The sequence below is a fragment of the Ptiloglossa arizonensis genome, chromosome 7, assembly GCF_051014685.1.
Source record: "Ptiloglossa arizonensis isolate GNS036 chromosome 7, iyPtiAriz1_principal, whole genome shotgun sequence".
Taxonomy (NCBI): Eukaryota; Metazoa; Arthropoda; class Insecta; order Hymenoptera; family Colletidae; genus Ptiloglossa; species Ptiloglossa arizonensis.
In genome coordinates this window covers 11817706-11834763 of record NC_135054.1, presented here as the reverse complement: position 1 = coordinate 11834763, position 17058 = coordinate 11817706, and the positions used below count along the sequence as shown (strand labels likewise).

Genomic DNA, 17058 nt, shown 5'->3' with positions numbered 1-17058 from the left:
CTTTGTGTTATTTGTTACCGACAATTAGTCAATTAGACATCTAAATTTTGACAAACTTCGTATCTAATATTGAATTCAGAGTATGATAAAAATTATAAAGTAATTATTAAACGACAGATTTTATACATATAGAACATATTAGAAAGAAAACAACTTTAAGTTTTGCTTACTTGACATTCTTGATAGCTTACGTCTTTTCCACGAGGCGTAGTGGTGCAAAACTCGTTCTGGGGCATTGGTTGTGTTCCTTTTTTCATTGTCCGAATTTCTCGTATATTTACTGTTCGAACGCGTTTTAATAAGTCAGCATGCCGAAAAATAAGGGTTAGTAAACGACTGTATCGTATTGTGTTACTTTTCCCTTCCGAAACTTGTGTATCTGTACAGAATCATATAATTTGTAATGTGCAATGTGGTTAATTTCTTCTAACCTGTTAGTGTCAACCTTGCTCCCGAAATAGTCGAATACAGTGTAACAGAAAGTGGACAATTTTTTCGTGGTTATCCTTTTTTTTTATAAAAATAAAAACTTAAATAGTTATCATCTAATTTAATCTTTTTAGGAAAGGGAGGTAAAAACCGAAGAAGGGGTAAAAACGAAAATGAAACTGAAAAAAGAGAATTGGTTTTCAAAGAAGATGGACAAGGTAAAATTCTAGAATGTTATTAAACATGATAATTTATTTCGTTTCAGTGCTCGAACTTTGTTAGTTTTGTTGCACGATATTAATATCAGAAAGTATATTATTATTAAAAAATAAATAATATTTTAAATAAATGGAATAGTTTTCATTGTTTCAAAAACAACAATTTTAATATACGTGATTATAAGGATATACATATATATAGTTTATTTACTTTTTATTGTATTATATTTAGAATATGCCCAAGTTACAAAAATGCTTGGTAATGGAAGGTTAGAGGCAATGTGTTTTGATGGTGTCAAACGATTGTGCCATATTCGAGGAAAATTGCGAAAAAAGGTGTGGATCAATCAAGGTGACATAATATTGATTGGTTTGCGGGACTATCAAGATGCAAAAGCAGATGTTATATTAAAATATACATCAGATGAAGCTCGTAATTTGAAAACTTATGGTGAATTCCCAGAAACTGGTACGTAATTACATATAAATTATCTTTAAATTTAGTTTGCAAAATATTAATTACAAGATTGCATTCTATCGAGTTTTTAATACTGTTATAGTCCGTATCAATGATACTGTCACCTTCGTTGAAGACGGTTTCGATGAAGATATTGAATTCGGTGATGAAATTAGCGATGATGATGAAGATGATGTTGACAATGTGAGTTTTTACATATTTAATTATATTGTAAAGTATTGAAGGTAGAAAATATGAATTTACATATTTTCAACAAATTTTTCCCATATTTTACTGTTTGAAAATATTAATGATTTAGTATTTACTAATTTCCGGTTTTGTATTTTGCTGTTTTAGACTTTTAATTCTAATTACGTGTTGAATCATTTTTCTTATTTTACAGATCTGATGACCTTCGATAAAATAATACTTAAAGGTACGAGAAAAACGTGCATGGAAACACCTATTTGTTTTACAAAATGCTATTTTGGAATAAGTAGTCAATTTTCTGTATCTATAAATAAATTTCCAGTTGTGTGCGTATTATTGTGTTCCAATTCAAAATTATTGGATTTTGGATTTTCAGGATTTGTGAACTTATTAGACCTATGGTATTCACTACACAGCCTGTCTTTATTTTGATGTGACCTTAAATTAAAAGTAACATACCAGTTTCAAGTGATATCATTGCATTCGACTGTTTTTTATTTAAACATATTGATTTAGAATACTTTCTTCATCATTATGTTTTTCTATTTAGTTGAATTGCACTAGATACAGATAGATACATATTTATGTGCAGCCTCATCATATTCTTGTAGCAGATTTCTTTTGTATATTTTTTGTTCGATACCAAATTGTAAAATATCTACATCGTCACTACTAGTTTAAACAGGATAACTAGTGAGCACCATACATTGTAGTAATTACTTCTGCATGTATTAAAGTGATTTATTAAATCATTTGTTACATGACATGCATACAACTACGCAGGAAAGTTGTTTATGTTATTGTATTATAGACAATTCAGTGTAATTGTAAGATCAGAATTATTATGATACATAGAAACTATATGTAACTACCAATATTGATATATTGAAATTTTGTTTAAAAATATTTATAAAAAATGATATAGCAATCTTTGTGATAGAAAATAATGTGTGTTTAAAATTTTTTGAAAGAGTTATTTTCCTAAAGATCATTGCAATTTGTTACGTTATAAATTTTTTTCAAATACTATCACTTCTCTCTTCTGTAGTTAAATTAAAAATACTTGTCTGAATATGTGGATTATGTTAACTTCTGTATAAAACAATGATTCCATGAATGTATTAAACGAAATTAATGTCAACCATTGCGAATGTCAATAGTAAATAAAAATGTATAAAATATTAAGTTGTTCTTTTTAAAGCATGTTATTTCCTAAAGCACTATTATATACGATACTAGAATGGTTAATGATTCAAATACGTTATACAAGTATAAATAAATCTCATGAAACATCACTTTTGTAATTACAAAATAATGTAATTAGCTTATTTTACATTATTTTAAATATATTTAATAATGTAATAGATTCATCTAAAATCATTAAAATTGTTAAACTAGAGATGTTGATTGTTTGCTAAATATATAATGAGAGACAAAAGTACTTGCACAAGGGATACATTGAAATAAAAAGACTAATATTTTCTAAATTATTAAAAATAATCGTGTATACGTACACTGTGTATTTTACATAAACAAATGTATAAAAACAAGTTAATTACACTATTTTGTAACTTATAATGAGATAAGGTACAATGGAATTGAAATATTTTATCAAAACAAACATTGTAACAGAAAATTGTAAGTCAGTTCATTTAAAAATATTCGATAATACTAAATTAAATACTGAATTGGATCCAATAAATATGCAACTAATTTTAAAATACAGAGGTGGAGGTGTTATGGTATGGGAGTATATAGCGTCTGGGATCGGAAAATTAATAATTAATGTTAGAATGGATTTGACATGTATAATTGAATATTTTAAAGGAGAATATAATATAACATCAAAAGAACACTTGAAAGAAATTTTGAAAAAAGAATGGAATAATATACAATTGGATGACATAAAAGTATTAATATTATCCATGTCCAGTAAATTACAAGCAGTTATTCACCAAGAAGGGAATTATACAGAATATTGACTGATATTAACATTAATTAAGAACTGTGTCCCAGTTACTTTTATCTTTTGTCTTGAATACTTTTGTCCCAGTACATTATTATCATCATGTGAATTTTATCTCATTATAAGACACAAAATAACGCAATTAACTCTTGTTTTATACAATTTGTTACTGTAGAGTTTATGCATAATATATAGTTACATGTATACGAATATATTTAATAATATAGATAATGTTACTTTTTTTATTTCAACATACCAAGTGTACTAATACTTTTGTTCATTACTGTATATTCATGGTAAAAATTAATTTATTTATAACCATTTTCAAAAATTCCATGATAACTTTTCCGTTAATATTACATATCCTGTTCTTCATCAATTAAAGCTTTTTAATAAAATCAACAAAAAGGAAATTATAAATGTTACATAGCAAATTGAAAGTAGACAGTACCTATGTGTTTTTACTAGTGAATAATTTAAGCTTCAACATTTTAATCATGATTCACCTACAAATTGTTTAATAAACTTAAGAAAATGGAAAAAATGTAATAACAGGGGTCAGGTACAGATACAGACCCTTTGTGTCTCATTCTTTTGTTACGAGTACATTGAGGATTGTAATGCAACAGTTTATTTATTACATTGTCGTTGATAACTCTATCACATAATAGTATATGGTAAAATTATAACTCTCCTTTCTTCTGTTATTTTTGATATCGTACGCCATACAATGGCATTATAATTTTAACGTAATATTGTAATATTCACAGAAGGGTTAAGCATAGAGGAAAATCGGTGGCCACTTGGCGTATACGCGTTATCCATGAAACAAATCAATAGATTGTACAAAATTACGTTCAGAACTAGAAGCGCACTGATGCGATACTGAATGTTAAATACTTTTTGATTCAAACGCATGTCTATGAAATCTTTACATACCTTATTTATGTTAGTTACAAAATATTGTAGTGAATCTTTAATTCGTTATAAACTTTTGTAACTATACCAGTAATAAATTACTAGTTCTATAAAATCAGTAGAGAATAAGATAAAGTACACCTACTTAATTTTAACTTGAATGCCATATTGGATCCATACATTTTATCATTCGAGTTAATCGCAAATTTTCACTAAAATACTTTTAGCAAAAATTAGAGTGAAGCAAATAAATAAATTTTTAATTTATTCAAAGTGTTTCATTTATATTGAGATTTTTGTGTTATAGAATTGAGTATGTTTATGCTGCTATGCTCTCAATTTGAGAATATAGTAGATGTTGAGCTTAGACAATTACAAAATGTGTATATTTTGTTCAGTGTAACATTACTGGCTTCTAGGAAATATTTCTTATGAAAAAAAGATGTTCATTTGAGAACATACATTTACAATTGCTTAGATACATATATACTGGAAAACAAGTACTCTATGGAAACAAATAAATGAAGCCAGAATTCGGGTCAAGAGTTTTAATGACCACGGTAACTATGCAGATTGTTTCCATCGAATATTGTTAATATTATGCAGCTACATAAACATGTTTTACTTTAAGCGTTTGTACACATTAAAATTTCTTAAATAAATGAAAGTAAGATAACATTAGGATAAAACCAATTTATTTGTACCTATCTAAAAATGTTCACAAATCACGATATCGAATAAATAAGAAATACTTAAAGGATTAAGTGTCCAAATAATTTAAATAATTTCTCTTAACTACTTTTTTCAAAGTAATAAGAACTTTCTATCCATTCTTTAAAGAAGTACAATAATATGTTTGCGAGCGAATTTTGTTTATATATTTTTCGTTTCTTAGAATACATATATCAGCCAGTAAAGTTACGTGGTCAACTTTTAAAAGTTCGTTTGCATATATCTTTATTAATATATGCAATATAGTAAAGGTAGTAGTGTTTTGTAAAAAATGTACTAATATATTGGACAGAAATGACAGCGAATAAAAAAATTCTGTTGTCAATGGGTTTTACAATAGTTTTTCATATTACATTAGCTTGTGTCTTATGCAAAGGGGAAAATACCTTTTTCTTTCGCAATATGAATCATGTTTTATAGCAGTCGAAATATTTAAATGCCAGTATCGCAACGTCCGTGATGTGTTACAATAAATGTTACGACAATACATGGGAGCATAATGTTTTATTTTGATGCGTGTGTGATTGTGCCTTTGGTCCTTAGGTCAGATAGGCTCTAGGCAAGTCTATTAAACATAGAATAACAGTCATTATAGATAATAATTTATAAACTTCAGATGCATAATCATATCTTTTCAATATATTATACATTAATAGAATACCTTATTTAAAGTATATATTTGTTCTTTTTAAATACATACTATACGATTCCTTTCTGTGCTTTTTAAAACTGTGTTATACACTGAAAGCTAATGCTGCTTAAATATTAAAACGTGTTTCGAGTCATCAAAGTTTAAACAACGTATTTTCTATCATTCTCGGATCATTTACTTTTTCCTCTTTATAATAGTCATCATAATTTACACGATCGTACGAAGGATAGATCGCCAATTAACGTTCCTTCGGATTTTAAGATTTATGTGTCTAATAATTTGTCCAATGATTTTGCTATATAAATAAAGTATTCGTGTTATAATATTGCAATTATTACAATCGTATAATAGTACATTTATATAAGTTACGCTAAGAAATTATTATATATACAATTAAAAATTGTTAGGAAATATTTCTTTTAAATAAGTTACATTTACATTGTATTCTGATTCATAAAAACATTTGTTCTTTGTTGCTATCCGAATCTACAAGATGGCTTCCAAATCCTCACGTTTTCTCGAATTTTCATCAACTCGAATAGCAACAAAAAAACTCCATTTCTTTTAGAACCTCTCTTTCTTTCTTTTGCTCGGTGTATGTATGTGTGTGACGTAAGTGTTGTTGCAGACCTATAAAGCGATGTATTGCGCAGATAGATATACAATCATCCTAAAGCTAAAACGAACTGCCAAGTGGCGAGTTTTGCGAAGTCACCATAAGATCTATCTCTCGATTTCGTCTCGCATACCGTTTTCTTCCTCAAGAACGTTTACAAATATATATCGCTGTAATGTTGGTCGAGCGTGCATTCGAGACAAACACTCTCTTTTCTGTTCGTCCATGTTGTTCCTACAAGGTGCATACTCATTCGTTATGTTCTCCTCTTGTCTTTCGCTTTGAACAACATGAGAGAAAGGCGTTGTACATGGACGGGTTAGCTTAGTGAAAACTAGCGGATCAAGCTAGTCGGACTAGCAACGACACACGCTATTCGATCGCAAGATTAAACGTAAATACGTAAGGCAATTTAACGTAACCAAAAGGCAAGCAAATCCGAAGCGTAGGCCATGAATGTGATAGTTGTCGTGCATGCTTTTCCTGTGCTTACGAGAAGCACCGCGATAATAAGATATACTTTGCATTGACATTTATAGATACAGATGCGAACAGAGATCTCTTTCCGATCTTTGTACAGAGAACGTCGTGTCTTGGCTCGACGCTCGAGGATGCGTCGAACTAGACTGGTGCTTTCTTGAATTAGTGCTAAAGAATTTCTTTAAACGTCTTCTTTTCCTTTCCATGGTATTATCAGCTGATGAAGGATTCTATTCTGTTCCTATGATCGCCCATGAAACTTTCGATGCTTCACTGATCTCGTTTCTCTTCCATCATGAATCGGTCGACGATTTTCTGCATGGAGTCTCACAATTCGTCTGCATCGCTAACGGTACCGCTGGTCGTTGCAACAACTTGTACAGTTCTCGTTATTCTGCAACAACAATTCATTTTCTAGCTGTACACTATGAGCCTTGTTTACCAGAGTTATCCTAACGTGGAAAGATTTCCCATCGACACCGTAGCTCAGATTTCGATTCGTTTCGATTTCTGCCTTCGTATTTTAACGTCGCTCGTATTACCTTTCCTGGGTTTCAGGGTCCACTTCCGTCGTTGTCGTTTCCATGAAGGATGGCTCGCTATGTTGCAAGAAGTCAGATTCTGTGTAACAAAACAAGAACTCGTTAAAACTCGTGCCCATGCGTGTGGTATACGTTTCTTACTATTTTAGCGGTTCACATAGATACAAGTACCAATTGTATATCTCTCAATTTTACATCATGCCCAAAACAAGGGGTAATACTAGACACATATAAAAAAAGTAACAACATTGCTATACAGTTGACGATACATAATATATAATACGCATTTTCACTCAATCAGCCAACTATGCAACCGCTTTTCTTACACTTTACGTGTCATTTTCATCGTTACTAAATTTTGCGCGTTCCTTCGTGAGATGATATAATCTTTAACAATTTGGTCCCACAACGTTTGCCACAGGAAGCGAATAGTATATATTATCGAGGTCGTATCGAAACATATAAATATTTAGGCTCCCTATGCTTCGACGATTACGAATTTTAAATGCATGCGACGTACGTTTGTCGGTGTGATTCCATTTTTATTCCTCTTTTCGTTAAGATTTCGTCTCGATCGCGTGTAATTGAAATAGTATGCACTAATAGCAGCGCTTGAGAGTCCGTTCCATCATTTTTAATCGAGTATGGTACAGTTATTTAGGCATGTTCAGAATATTTCTCACAAGAAAGGTTTCGATCCTTTGGACGGTAATGTCAATGAAAAACTGCACATTTTTTCAAGTAATCGAACACGGGACAAACGTTCAACTTTTTCAACGAACTTTTTCAACGTACTCGAATATTGTCAATCGGTATTGGTACGATAATCTGACAAGTTTTTACGAAATTATTTCTAATATCGTGGACGATGTTTCTCCGTGAATTTCCACCCAGATAAGCTACGGTATAAATTCTAATGCAATAAACAATTCAATCCAATGATATCTTTCGAGATTCTTTATCCATCCAGTTTCAGGTACAGGAAAACACGATCCTTTCGGTAGAAATTTCATCTTGAATAACGGATCGCGAGATATTATACAAATGGAACAAAGCACACGTTTCTCCGATCCAATTACTATGGAAATCTGGCGAATTTCGTTAACAAAGTAAATTCAAAGGAACCTCCCTTGTAAGCAGGACTGTGCTGCACGCAGCGAGCTCGTGTGAAGCGCTGATAAAAGCTACTGAATAGTAAAGCGTTTAGCAAGTTAGTCATGAGATATATAAGTACTCAGACTATCCGATACAAGAGAAGAGTATTCACCACGGTGAAAAACAGAAAGCGGGTTTTTCTTCGGTGGAAAACAAGTACCGAACGTTTGTAACGAAATCTAATCTAGAAGAATTTCTAAAATCGGATGGGATATACGAACGGGAACTGGCTAAACTGCCACGAAACAAGGGATCAAACGCTACTCGATACGGTCTGTCTTGTAAAAATTTGGAAATAAATAGTATTACAGTAACTTCTCGTTAAAAGTCCGGATTTTCACCTCGATAAACGTTCGAGAATCGTCCCCCAATAACGAAGATGAAAAATCTGCGTATTTCTCATTTTATCGTCACCAGAGTGTCATTGTCAATGAATTCGAGCAATGTTTTCCCGATGAGAATAAGTAAAAAAGATTTTTCAAAAACGATTATTCGTGTTACGTGTATAATTACAAACAGTTCGAACGAGGTCGTGTTTGGACTCATTTTCCAAGGGAAAATCTCGTCGATTCTCACGAATATGGAGTATATAAAAATTCATTTTGCATCAACGATTTTTATTCCATTAATTTTCAAAATTTATTTTGCATCCATCTCGCTCGTTAAGCGGTACACGCGACGTTCGATTTCGAATCGATTCCCAGTAAAAAATCATTTATGGTACTCGTTAAAAGTCTCGAAGCGTGCCCGAATTTGTGACTTTTATCAAGGAGTTACTGTACATTGTTCGTAACTGTAAACAATCGCTAACAACGCTTCGAACAGGTGAAATAAACATTCGGTGTTCAATACTAGAGCAAAGAAACAAAATTCGCAATTTACAGCCACAATTCGACAGTTCGAGCTTGCTTAATCGTCATAGAAACATTTTCGTACTTACAATTTTCGACCGAGGGATACGCTCTCTGGTTTTGACCGTAGCTCTTTGAAATACCCTGTGTATAGTGGCAACAAGTTTAAAGGGCGCGTACTAACTACATCAGTTAGTGTTGTTAGACGAACGGTCAAGTATTATTGAAAGTATTACTGCGGTTTTGGGTAGTATTAGCTTCTCTCGGGGGAGGAAGAGGCATCTTTGTGCATTTCTACAGGCTCGTGTGTCTCCAGAGCTTCTCTTCCGAACAAACTTACTTCTTCAATAATGGTAAACATTCAAGACCACCCGAAAATGTAGATCTTTCGATGTACATCAAAATTTCCGTATAACTCGTCCTTTCAAGGTGATTTCTCCGTACGTTAAATAAACGCAAAGTGTCTCGTTCAAAGAAGCTTCTTTTTTTAATAAAAAATGCTTCACCTTCGTAACGACGAAGAAGTGAAATTAAGGAAACAGGTACAAAAATAACTTTCCTTGTGAAAACGTTCGAGTTCCACAATTTATGGAATATTAAGTAAACTATTGGAATGTTTCATTTTCATACATTTAATTACATACAAAAGGTAAATAAATTCGATAGGGTCCGTGGAAGACACGATTTTAATAATTGCATTTTGAATCTTGAACTCCATTTTGACGAACTATATCGAGGCATCGACACCTTGAAAGGATCGGGTATTACTTGAAGGGATCGGGTATTAATTCACGGTTCGAAAAATTCGTAAAAATTGCTCGGAAGAGAAGGTGAGGATTACCTTAGATGCAGGGAGAACTTGCCGCACGATTATGTCTTCAGCAAGTTAGATATTTTGCAGCTTTGAACATAAAGGTAGGAGCGCTTCCAGATATCGCTAAGACGGGAATCTACCCTAAATGCGTTCTGCATTGACAAAAGCTGCGATCGAGTTGTACCGAAGTACCTTCTGAAGCGGTGGTAGGTTCATTGGAATTCAATCTGTCCAGCCATTTTGTATGGTGTATGGGTAACGTGTCGACACGCGCGTATACATAGATAAAGGCTACTTACATGACAATTCGCCTAACAATCCTAACGTGACTAAAAACACGATTTGTTGGTCCCTCTACACTTTAGCTTTATCTTGAGTTGCTTATTGTCAGAAGAGCTAGAAAGGGTAAATAGTGAACTATAAGACGCATGAAAACAAAGTGAGAAACGAGCTCTTTTTTCACGGATTTCTTGGACACGTGCACCAAGCGTAGAAAAAATTGTATCATGGGATAAGAGAAAATTATTTGCGTGTAAAAACGCTGCAGGATACAACGACTTCGGACTGATCTAAAATGCAATAAAGATCATGCGTGGTATCGATTATAATTAAATCATGCATCGTGTACGATATCTATCGGTGGGATCGATCGAATGTCTCAGAAAAAGAAAGCTTGCATACCTATATCTCATCCAAGTTCACTTGCCACGCGATACGTGGTTTCGCCCGAATGCCATTACGAGGACAATGTTTAAGTAATACGTACAATTTTTCGTTCTGTACATACATACATATGTATATATATATATATATATATATATACGCACACGTATATATATTTTACGTAACGAGAATTAAACCAACATTGTGCGAAATTAGTTGCAAACGTCGGTTTAAAGTTTCTCATCGGCGAGTTCAATTTGTGCGCTTGCACTCTTTCAATTGGCTTCAATTGATTTTTACTTTTTAATATCACGGTGGACGTAAAGCTACAACGAATTCGATAATTTTCTGGGACGATGCATACTTTGCAAGTACGTTTATCGCTGAAAATATCCCCTCGAGAACAAAGCGATTGAACCGTTTCGTTAAATAACACTGTCACGGGTTCATTAGTTAAAATTTCAGTAGAAAAGTTTCGAACGCGGGATTGACTTTAAGTATCCAGAATTACCGATTTCATATCTTATCAAGAACCAATCAAAGTATTAAGAAGGTATATACTGTATCGTGTGTAGACGATATTCCTAAAAATATCTGTAAAATCGAGAAACAAAAGCTCCAACAGTGGATGATCTTCCATTGAAGTTGACCACCGAAGAAAACGTTCCGTGTAATTTTCTTAAACGTTTTTTAAATCTTAATCGTAACACGCGTGTCAATTTATATCCTAACGTTATACATTTGAAAATTTACGAAGCTAATCGAAGAGTACCACCACGGAACATTTTCTTCCGTGAACAATTTCGAAAGATCGCGATTTAACAACTTTCACTCGTAAAGATTTCAGCAGAAAAGTTTCGAACGCGGGACTGACTTTAAGTATCGAGAATTACCGATTTCATATCTTGAAACGTCCGAATGTTTAAAAAAAAACGATAATACTTTCTTACCCATAGCGGTGAAAAGGTTTAGTCTTAAGGTTTAGTCAAACATTTTACGAACATTCTATCAGGATCGTGTGATCTCTGGTTCGACGATAGAAGTACTCGTTTAGACCAATAGCGTTACCAGTTGTCGGGAATAAGTAGTCGTTGTACAATAAAAAAAAAAATAATTTTGGGCATGGGACATTTGAAACGCTCGCAGCACCGGTTTAACATGGTTGATCACAAATTCCTTTTAATAGAAATAAATAAAATGAAGGGTAAATCGTACCCAGCTTGCCTTGGGGTATTGTTAGAGAGGGTGTAGATGGCACGTTGGAATGTTTGTGGCTCCAAGGTAAGAAAAATTGCTAGTAGGACCACCAACGTAGCGGCGGCTACGCTCATCCAACACGCGCAGCCTGCTCTACCGGAAGTCTTCGTCCTAGGTGTTCCCTCTACTGTACTTCGCCGCGTGCTCGAACAAACCGACTGTACCGAACTGTCTGTTTCTGTCACTTAAAGATTACGCCACCTATGAGCTTTCCTCTATGCGATCCGTACGCTTCGGATAAATTGATTTCACTGAATTCTGCGGATCCCACGCCGTGATTAGTATGAGAGAACAGCGGGCGAAGTATATGAAGAAAATAGCAGGAATTAACGAGCCGTAACGTTCGACAGATTGATTTGCAGCGATGCGGTTGATTTTAAATAGTTCTGATACGCATGACAATAGAGAGGAAAAAAAAAAAAAAATAAAAGAAATAATAGGGTTTCCATAATTTTAAAACATCGATAGCCCGAAAAGCTGGAGAGCTTCGCGTGCGTTGCTCCGGTTGTTATTGACGAAATATCACTCCTCCTTGAGATTAATTGTAAGTATCTGGATTAAGTTGACCCCAATGTGAAGCTTTGCTCGGGACAAGGAGTAGAACGTGTAACTTTTTAAGGCGGACCGGGAAACAATTCAATTTCTGTGTGCTCGGAGCTGAACTCATTTTAACGTGTCGTTACAGGTATTCGATACGTGTGATGTACGATAGAGCCAATTGCGTTACCGTGACAATCCGATTGTTTAGGTACGGTATTTGCGACCGAGAAATTTGTTACTCGTTTGTTGGAAGTAATCGGGACGGCCGTGTAACGTTAAATGTGATATTAAGTGACACAAAGAAATTTTTCCGATATGAAAATATTATGCGGTTATGTAACAAATCCTGTGCGCGTAATGCACGCATAATGATACAATCGATATTTATTATTGTCTCGATAATGTTCGTACTCTTATTACTTTGTGATTTTGGCACGTGATAAATGTACACATGATTAATTATGGAACGGAAAGTAAACAATTCTGTATTTGATTTATTTAAAAAGAAATATCGTCGTCTCGTACCGATTGCTTCGATGTAATTATTTTTCGCTTCGATTAATATGTTTCAATAACGTGCACTCGGTAACTCGTTGCAAATATATATAAAATGAACGCGTAACAACGATCACTCTGGTTTTTTTTTTTTAAGAATTGATTTCTCACATTCGACCTTGGAAAAAATAACATCACCTGTTGAATATAACAATGACAATTCGCGGTGGAAAGTAATTTTAATATCTTCGAAAATGAAGCCAAGATTTTCTCCAAATATATTATTTTTCTCGTCTATCAGAGGAGACATCAAATTGGACAAACTAGTAAATTGTGTCTCGTTGAAAGCATCACGAAGTACGATATTTCTTTTTGAATACATACGATTTCATAAATTTTGATTCGCCATATAAAATGTCTGACCGTGAATGAACATCAATGGAAAGTATGCTAGTCCCAGAAGCCCCTGATCACTTTATCCGTTCAACCAAGACCAACGGTAGGAAGAAAGGGGAAAACTTCTTTTCGATCGAAGCACATTGAATCGACCACCAAAACCCTATGATATAGTTCTCGCCCACGATAAATCCACGAAGAATCAGAAACTACACAGGTACGCAGATTTACGACTGCCTTTCACAAGCTTTGTTTTTCCTCGCGAGTAGTTATCACTTTATACGGTAAACATCCTTCCACCTTATGCGAGTACACCTCCAATTATAGTGTTATGCAAGCATATAGTCATGCAATGCAGTGTATATACAGCATTCCCTCGTTAAACGATTAAATTTCTCTCCTCGATTACTGACTACGAATCATCTCCATCGTTATTTCAATTTACTCAGCACGTGTAACTCGACAAAGCACACATGCACGCACAATTGTTGTATATTTCGTTATACCTTCGCGAGAGTATTATCCATACACACGAACAAGGTTTACTCGATAAAAATACATCCAAACGCCTCGTTAAGACTATCTTTGATTAAACAAATTAAAACGTCCATAGAACGAGACGGTTTTATGAACTTACTTTTATCTAGAAAACGTCACCGGTGCGTTGGTAATACTCGCGCGAAGATTCAACGATGAATGTAGAAATTAAAAAATGTTAAATTAAAAAATTTTCGTTGCACGTTACACGTGTGGCTCGAGACAAAGAAAATATCGATTTCTAAAAGAAATCTCTGCGACTCGCGATCAGTTAACAAGGGAACATTGTACTACATCGGGTATGGACATAATACTTCCGCTTATTACCAAGAAAACCTGGTTTTTCACGTGTTTCGAATTCTCGTTCGTCACGAATCGATTTCTATTTACCGATAGACGCAAGATTTATTTCGTATTTCGTGCAAAGTCGCGTAAATGAAACATCAAAATTTCGTTCACACTTTCATCAAATTTTGATCGTCGTTCGCGTAATTTTTCACTCTGATACCTGTTTCACCTGATTCGAGTGACCGCCTAAAAAGTCACTGCGACGTTTCGACGGGGAGAAAAAAAAAAAAAAAAAAAAAAAGAAAAAAAAATCCAGCGAAGCGACATATCATTGTTGCAAGGCGTGAGAACAATACGTCGGTACGAGTTCGATCGTACACCAGACAGAACGGAAATACTAAAAGACGCAGGTACATGCAGAAAAGTAAGCGATTCACGATAAAAGCGTAACGTATGCGTAATTCACGTTCTTGGATTCGATTACGTTTCTCTGGTAACTTGGTTAGCGGGATATGTACATTGCTTACTTAGAAGGTTAGCTGTGAGTGCGGTACCTTGGTCGTCCTCCAACGGGGACAGCTCCGCACCTTCGTGCAGTGCTACATCAGACCCGCTGGAACTGCCTATTGTACGCCTCTTGCTTGGTGATCTTCGTCTCGGTTGTGGTGAACTATCACTATCAGTGTCACTGTTCAATTCGTGCCGTGAGCTATCGTTCTTTGTGTAAATGTCGCCGTTACCGGAACCGGGCGAGGTGTCTTGGGAACACTGGTTCTCCCATTGCTCGGCTTTCTCGTCGTTCGTCTCGTAGAACGAACGTTCGGTCGTGCTGCAATGTGCCCACGGCTCGTACACCTCGTCACCGTCTTTCGTTATTTTCGTCGAGATCTCCTCGATAGTCGGCATCGTGTCTTGGTAGTTACCACCAGTCGTCATCGTCTTAACGATCCGTTCGGTCTGTTCGGCGTCAACGGACTCGGTCGTCACGCACCGTACAGTCGTCGTCGTCTTCACTACGGTCTCCGTCGATATCACCTCGTCCGTAACGTTTCTCTCGATACGTGACATCGTCGTGGAATTACTATCCTCGAGGTCCATTGGTAAACTTTCGATGATCTTGGTTACTCTCGTTACGGTTCTATCCGATTCAATCGGATCAGTTCCGTCGTTCTCTTTGGTTATCGTTACGATCTCCGATCTTTCAACGGTTTCGCGAATCACCGCTACCTCGTCGGATCTCACCGGCTCGAGGAGGCCAACAGACGCGGCTACCTTGGTCGTCGTTCCGTGTGTACCTTTCCAATCTTTCAATTTCTGCGTATCGTTTCGCTCCTCGAGAATTTCCGCGCCCTTCTCCGTTTCTGTTTCGCGTGATGGTTTCTCGAGTGGATCTTTCGACGCTTTATCCGAAGTGTATCTCGCAGGACTTACCGACTGTGCAACGAACGAATCAATCGTCGCTACCTCCGGTTGAATGTGTCGGGTGTCGAGTTTCGTCGCGCGTACATCGGACTCTACGCTCGTCAGTGTTTTATTGATCGCGTTTTCGGTCTCGATCGATTTCTTTATCTTCACCGGAATTTTACTCTTCGGGCTGCTCTTTTCCGGCGAGTGTTCCTCTTGCGACGGCTCCGACGGTTCCGTGGTTTTGTGTTTAGGACTGTACGGCGTGTACGAGTTATCTCTGAGATCTAGATGAAAGTCTGTTTTCATGGACGACCTGGTAGAGTGTCGCGGGGCGGGAACAGGTTGCTTTGTTGGAGTAGAAGTAGCATGCCTCTCTACAGTCCCATCAATCTCAGCCGAATCATGCCCTGACCCATCCAAAAGGACATGGACAAGAACAGGAACAAGGACATAAAGCACATTGATACACACTAAGAATTTCGATTCTAGTCCAGCTGCGACAGTTGGACTAAAAGATTCAGCGTGTTTTCTCTCACATATGTATTCGTGTGTACGCGCGTACACACTGAACTCGTGTGCTCACACACGCATGCATATTATCGCACGATATGCCTGTGTGTGTGCGCAGCACACTTGTACATTTAGTTTTTAGTTAGTATCAATACTGCAACAGGATTAGTTTGTTTATAAAAACACTCATTAAATGGTGTCTAATCGTGGCGCCTGAATCTTACTAAAATGTACCCTGGAAAACAACCATGTGTTATTTAAATTTATTACAATCGATATGGAAACTTTTTTTTTTTTTTTTTATTTTCTCTTTTACTTTTTTTTATTGTAGGGAATTCGATTCAAAGCTTGAACCGTCTGAAACTGTCAGAAGCGATCGCTTCTTCGCAGTGAAGAATTAGCGAGTGAATACGTCTTACCTACGAACTAAATAAAATTGGAGTTCACTAAACTACGTTGTTCCAACTAAACTTTTTACTTATTCGATAGGAACTACACAGAGAATGGACTGTAGGCGTCGCGAGTATTTGAATTATTGTACAGAGATCATGTATCTTATTGTTCGATATGTTTACTCTACGCCACAACGAGGTAACTATTTAGTAAGAAACGTGCGCACAATATTAGTCAGTGTGAAAGCGTCGGCAGGTGCTAACTATGGAAGATAAAGCTAAATATAAATGAGGGCACCAAAATAGAATCTGCTAACGTATTGATCTTGGGCCTGTGATCTGTGTTCGTGAGTTTTATATCTTTTTTGACCATACATTACCTGATTTTGACATCGAATACGTTCGATCGGCTAGATTCTGTGCTCGTCTCGCAGCCTCTTCGGTAACATCTGAAAAAGTAAACGAACGCCGCATAAGTGGACAGAAATCACAATATGAACATTGAAAGCAATGAACTGACAAAGATTAGATGA

At 35.3% G+C, this 17058-nt stretch overlaps 2 protein-coding genes across 23 annotated transcripts in view; one reads left to right on the top strand and one right to left on the bottom strand.

Annotated features, from left to right (window-relative positions):
• Nucleotides 1-125: 125 nt before the first annotated feature.
• Eif1a (eukaryotic translation initiation factor 1A) lies at nucleotides 126-1647 on the top strand. The gene is made up of 5 exons (XM_076315457.1): nucleotides 126-324; nucleotides 564-647; nucleotides 880-1116; nucleotides 1208-1308; nucleotides 1508-1647. The coding sequence occupies exons 1-5, from the start codon at nucleotides 309-311 to the stop codon at nucleotides 1511-1513; spliced, it is 444 nt and encodes a 147-aa protein (XP_076171572.1). The 5' UTR covers nucleotides 126-308; the 3' UTR covers nucleotides 1514-1647.
• A 3770-nt stretch (nucleotides 1648-5417) lies between these two features.
• LOC143148799 (uncharacterized) overlaps nucleotides 5418-17058 on the bottom strand; it is a 113986-nt gene continuing 102345 nt past the window's right edge. For 9 of the 22 annotated variants that reach the window (XR_012992589.1, XR_012992603.1, XR_012992594.1 and 6 more), the window contains 5 exons: nucleotides 16906-16974; nucleotides 14744-16030; nucleotides 11919-12144; nucleotides 7221-7299; nucleotides 7003-7072 (listed from right to left, as the gene is read on the bottom strand). Coding sequence is in view for 5 of the 22 variants with exons in the window: in XM_076315449.1 (XP_076171564.1) it covers nucleotides 7006-7072; nucleotides 7221-7299; nucleotides 14744-16030; nucleotides 16906-16974 (1502 nt within the window). In the remaining 17 variants the exon portion in view is untranslated. Of the gene's footprint in view, nucleotides 7093-7220; nucleotides 7300-10339; nucleotides 10437-11918; nucleotides 12219-14743; nucleotides 16031-16905; nucleotides 16975-17058 lie in introns of those variants that run through there. The other 13 variants (XR_012992600.1, XR_012992604.1, XR_012992601.1 and 10 more) reach the window with 11 other exon arrangements.

Excerpts from the sequence above, each read along its gene's own strand:
- Eif1a (XM_076315457.1), top strand. Across the intron at positions 648-879 it reads TTTCAAAGAAGATGGACAAG|AATATGCCCAAGTTACAAAA; the intron begins GTAAAATTCTAG and ends TATTATATTTAG. Across the intron at positions 1,117-1,207 it reads TGGTGAATTCCCAGAAACTG|TCCGTATCAATGATACTGTC; the intron begins GTACGTAATTAC and ends ATACTGTTATAG.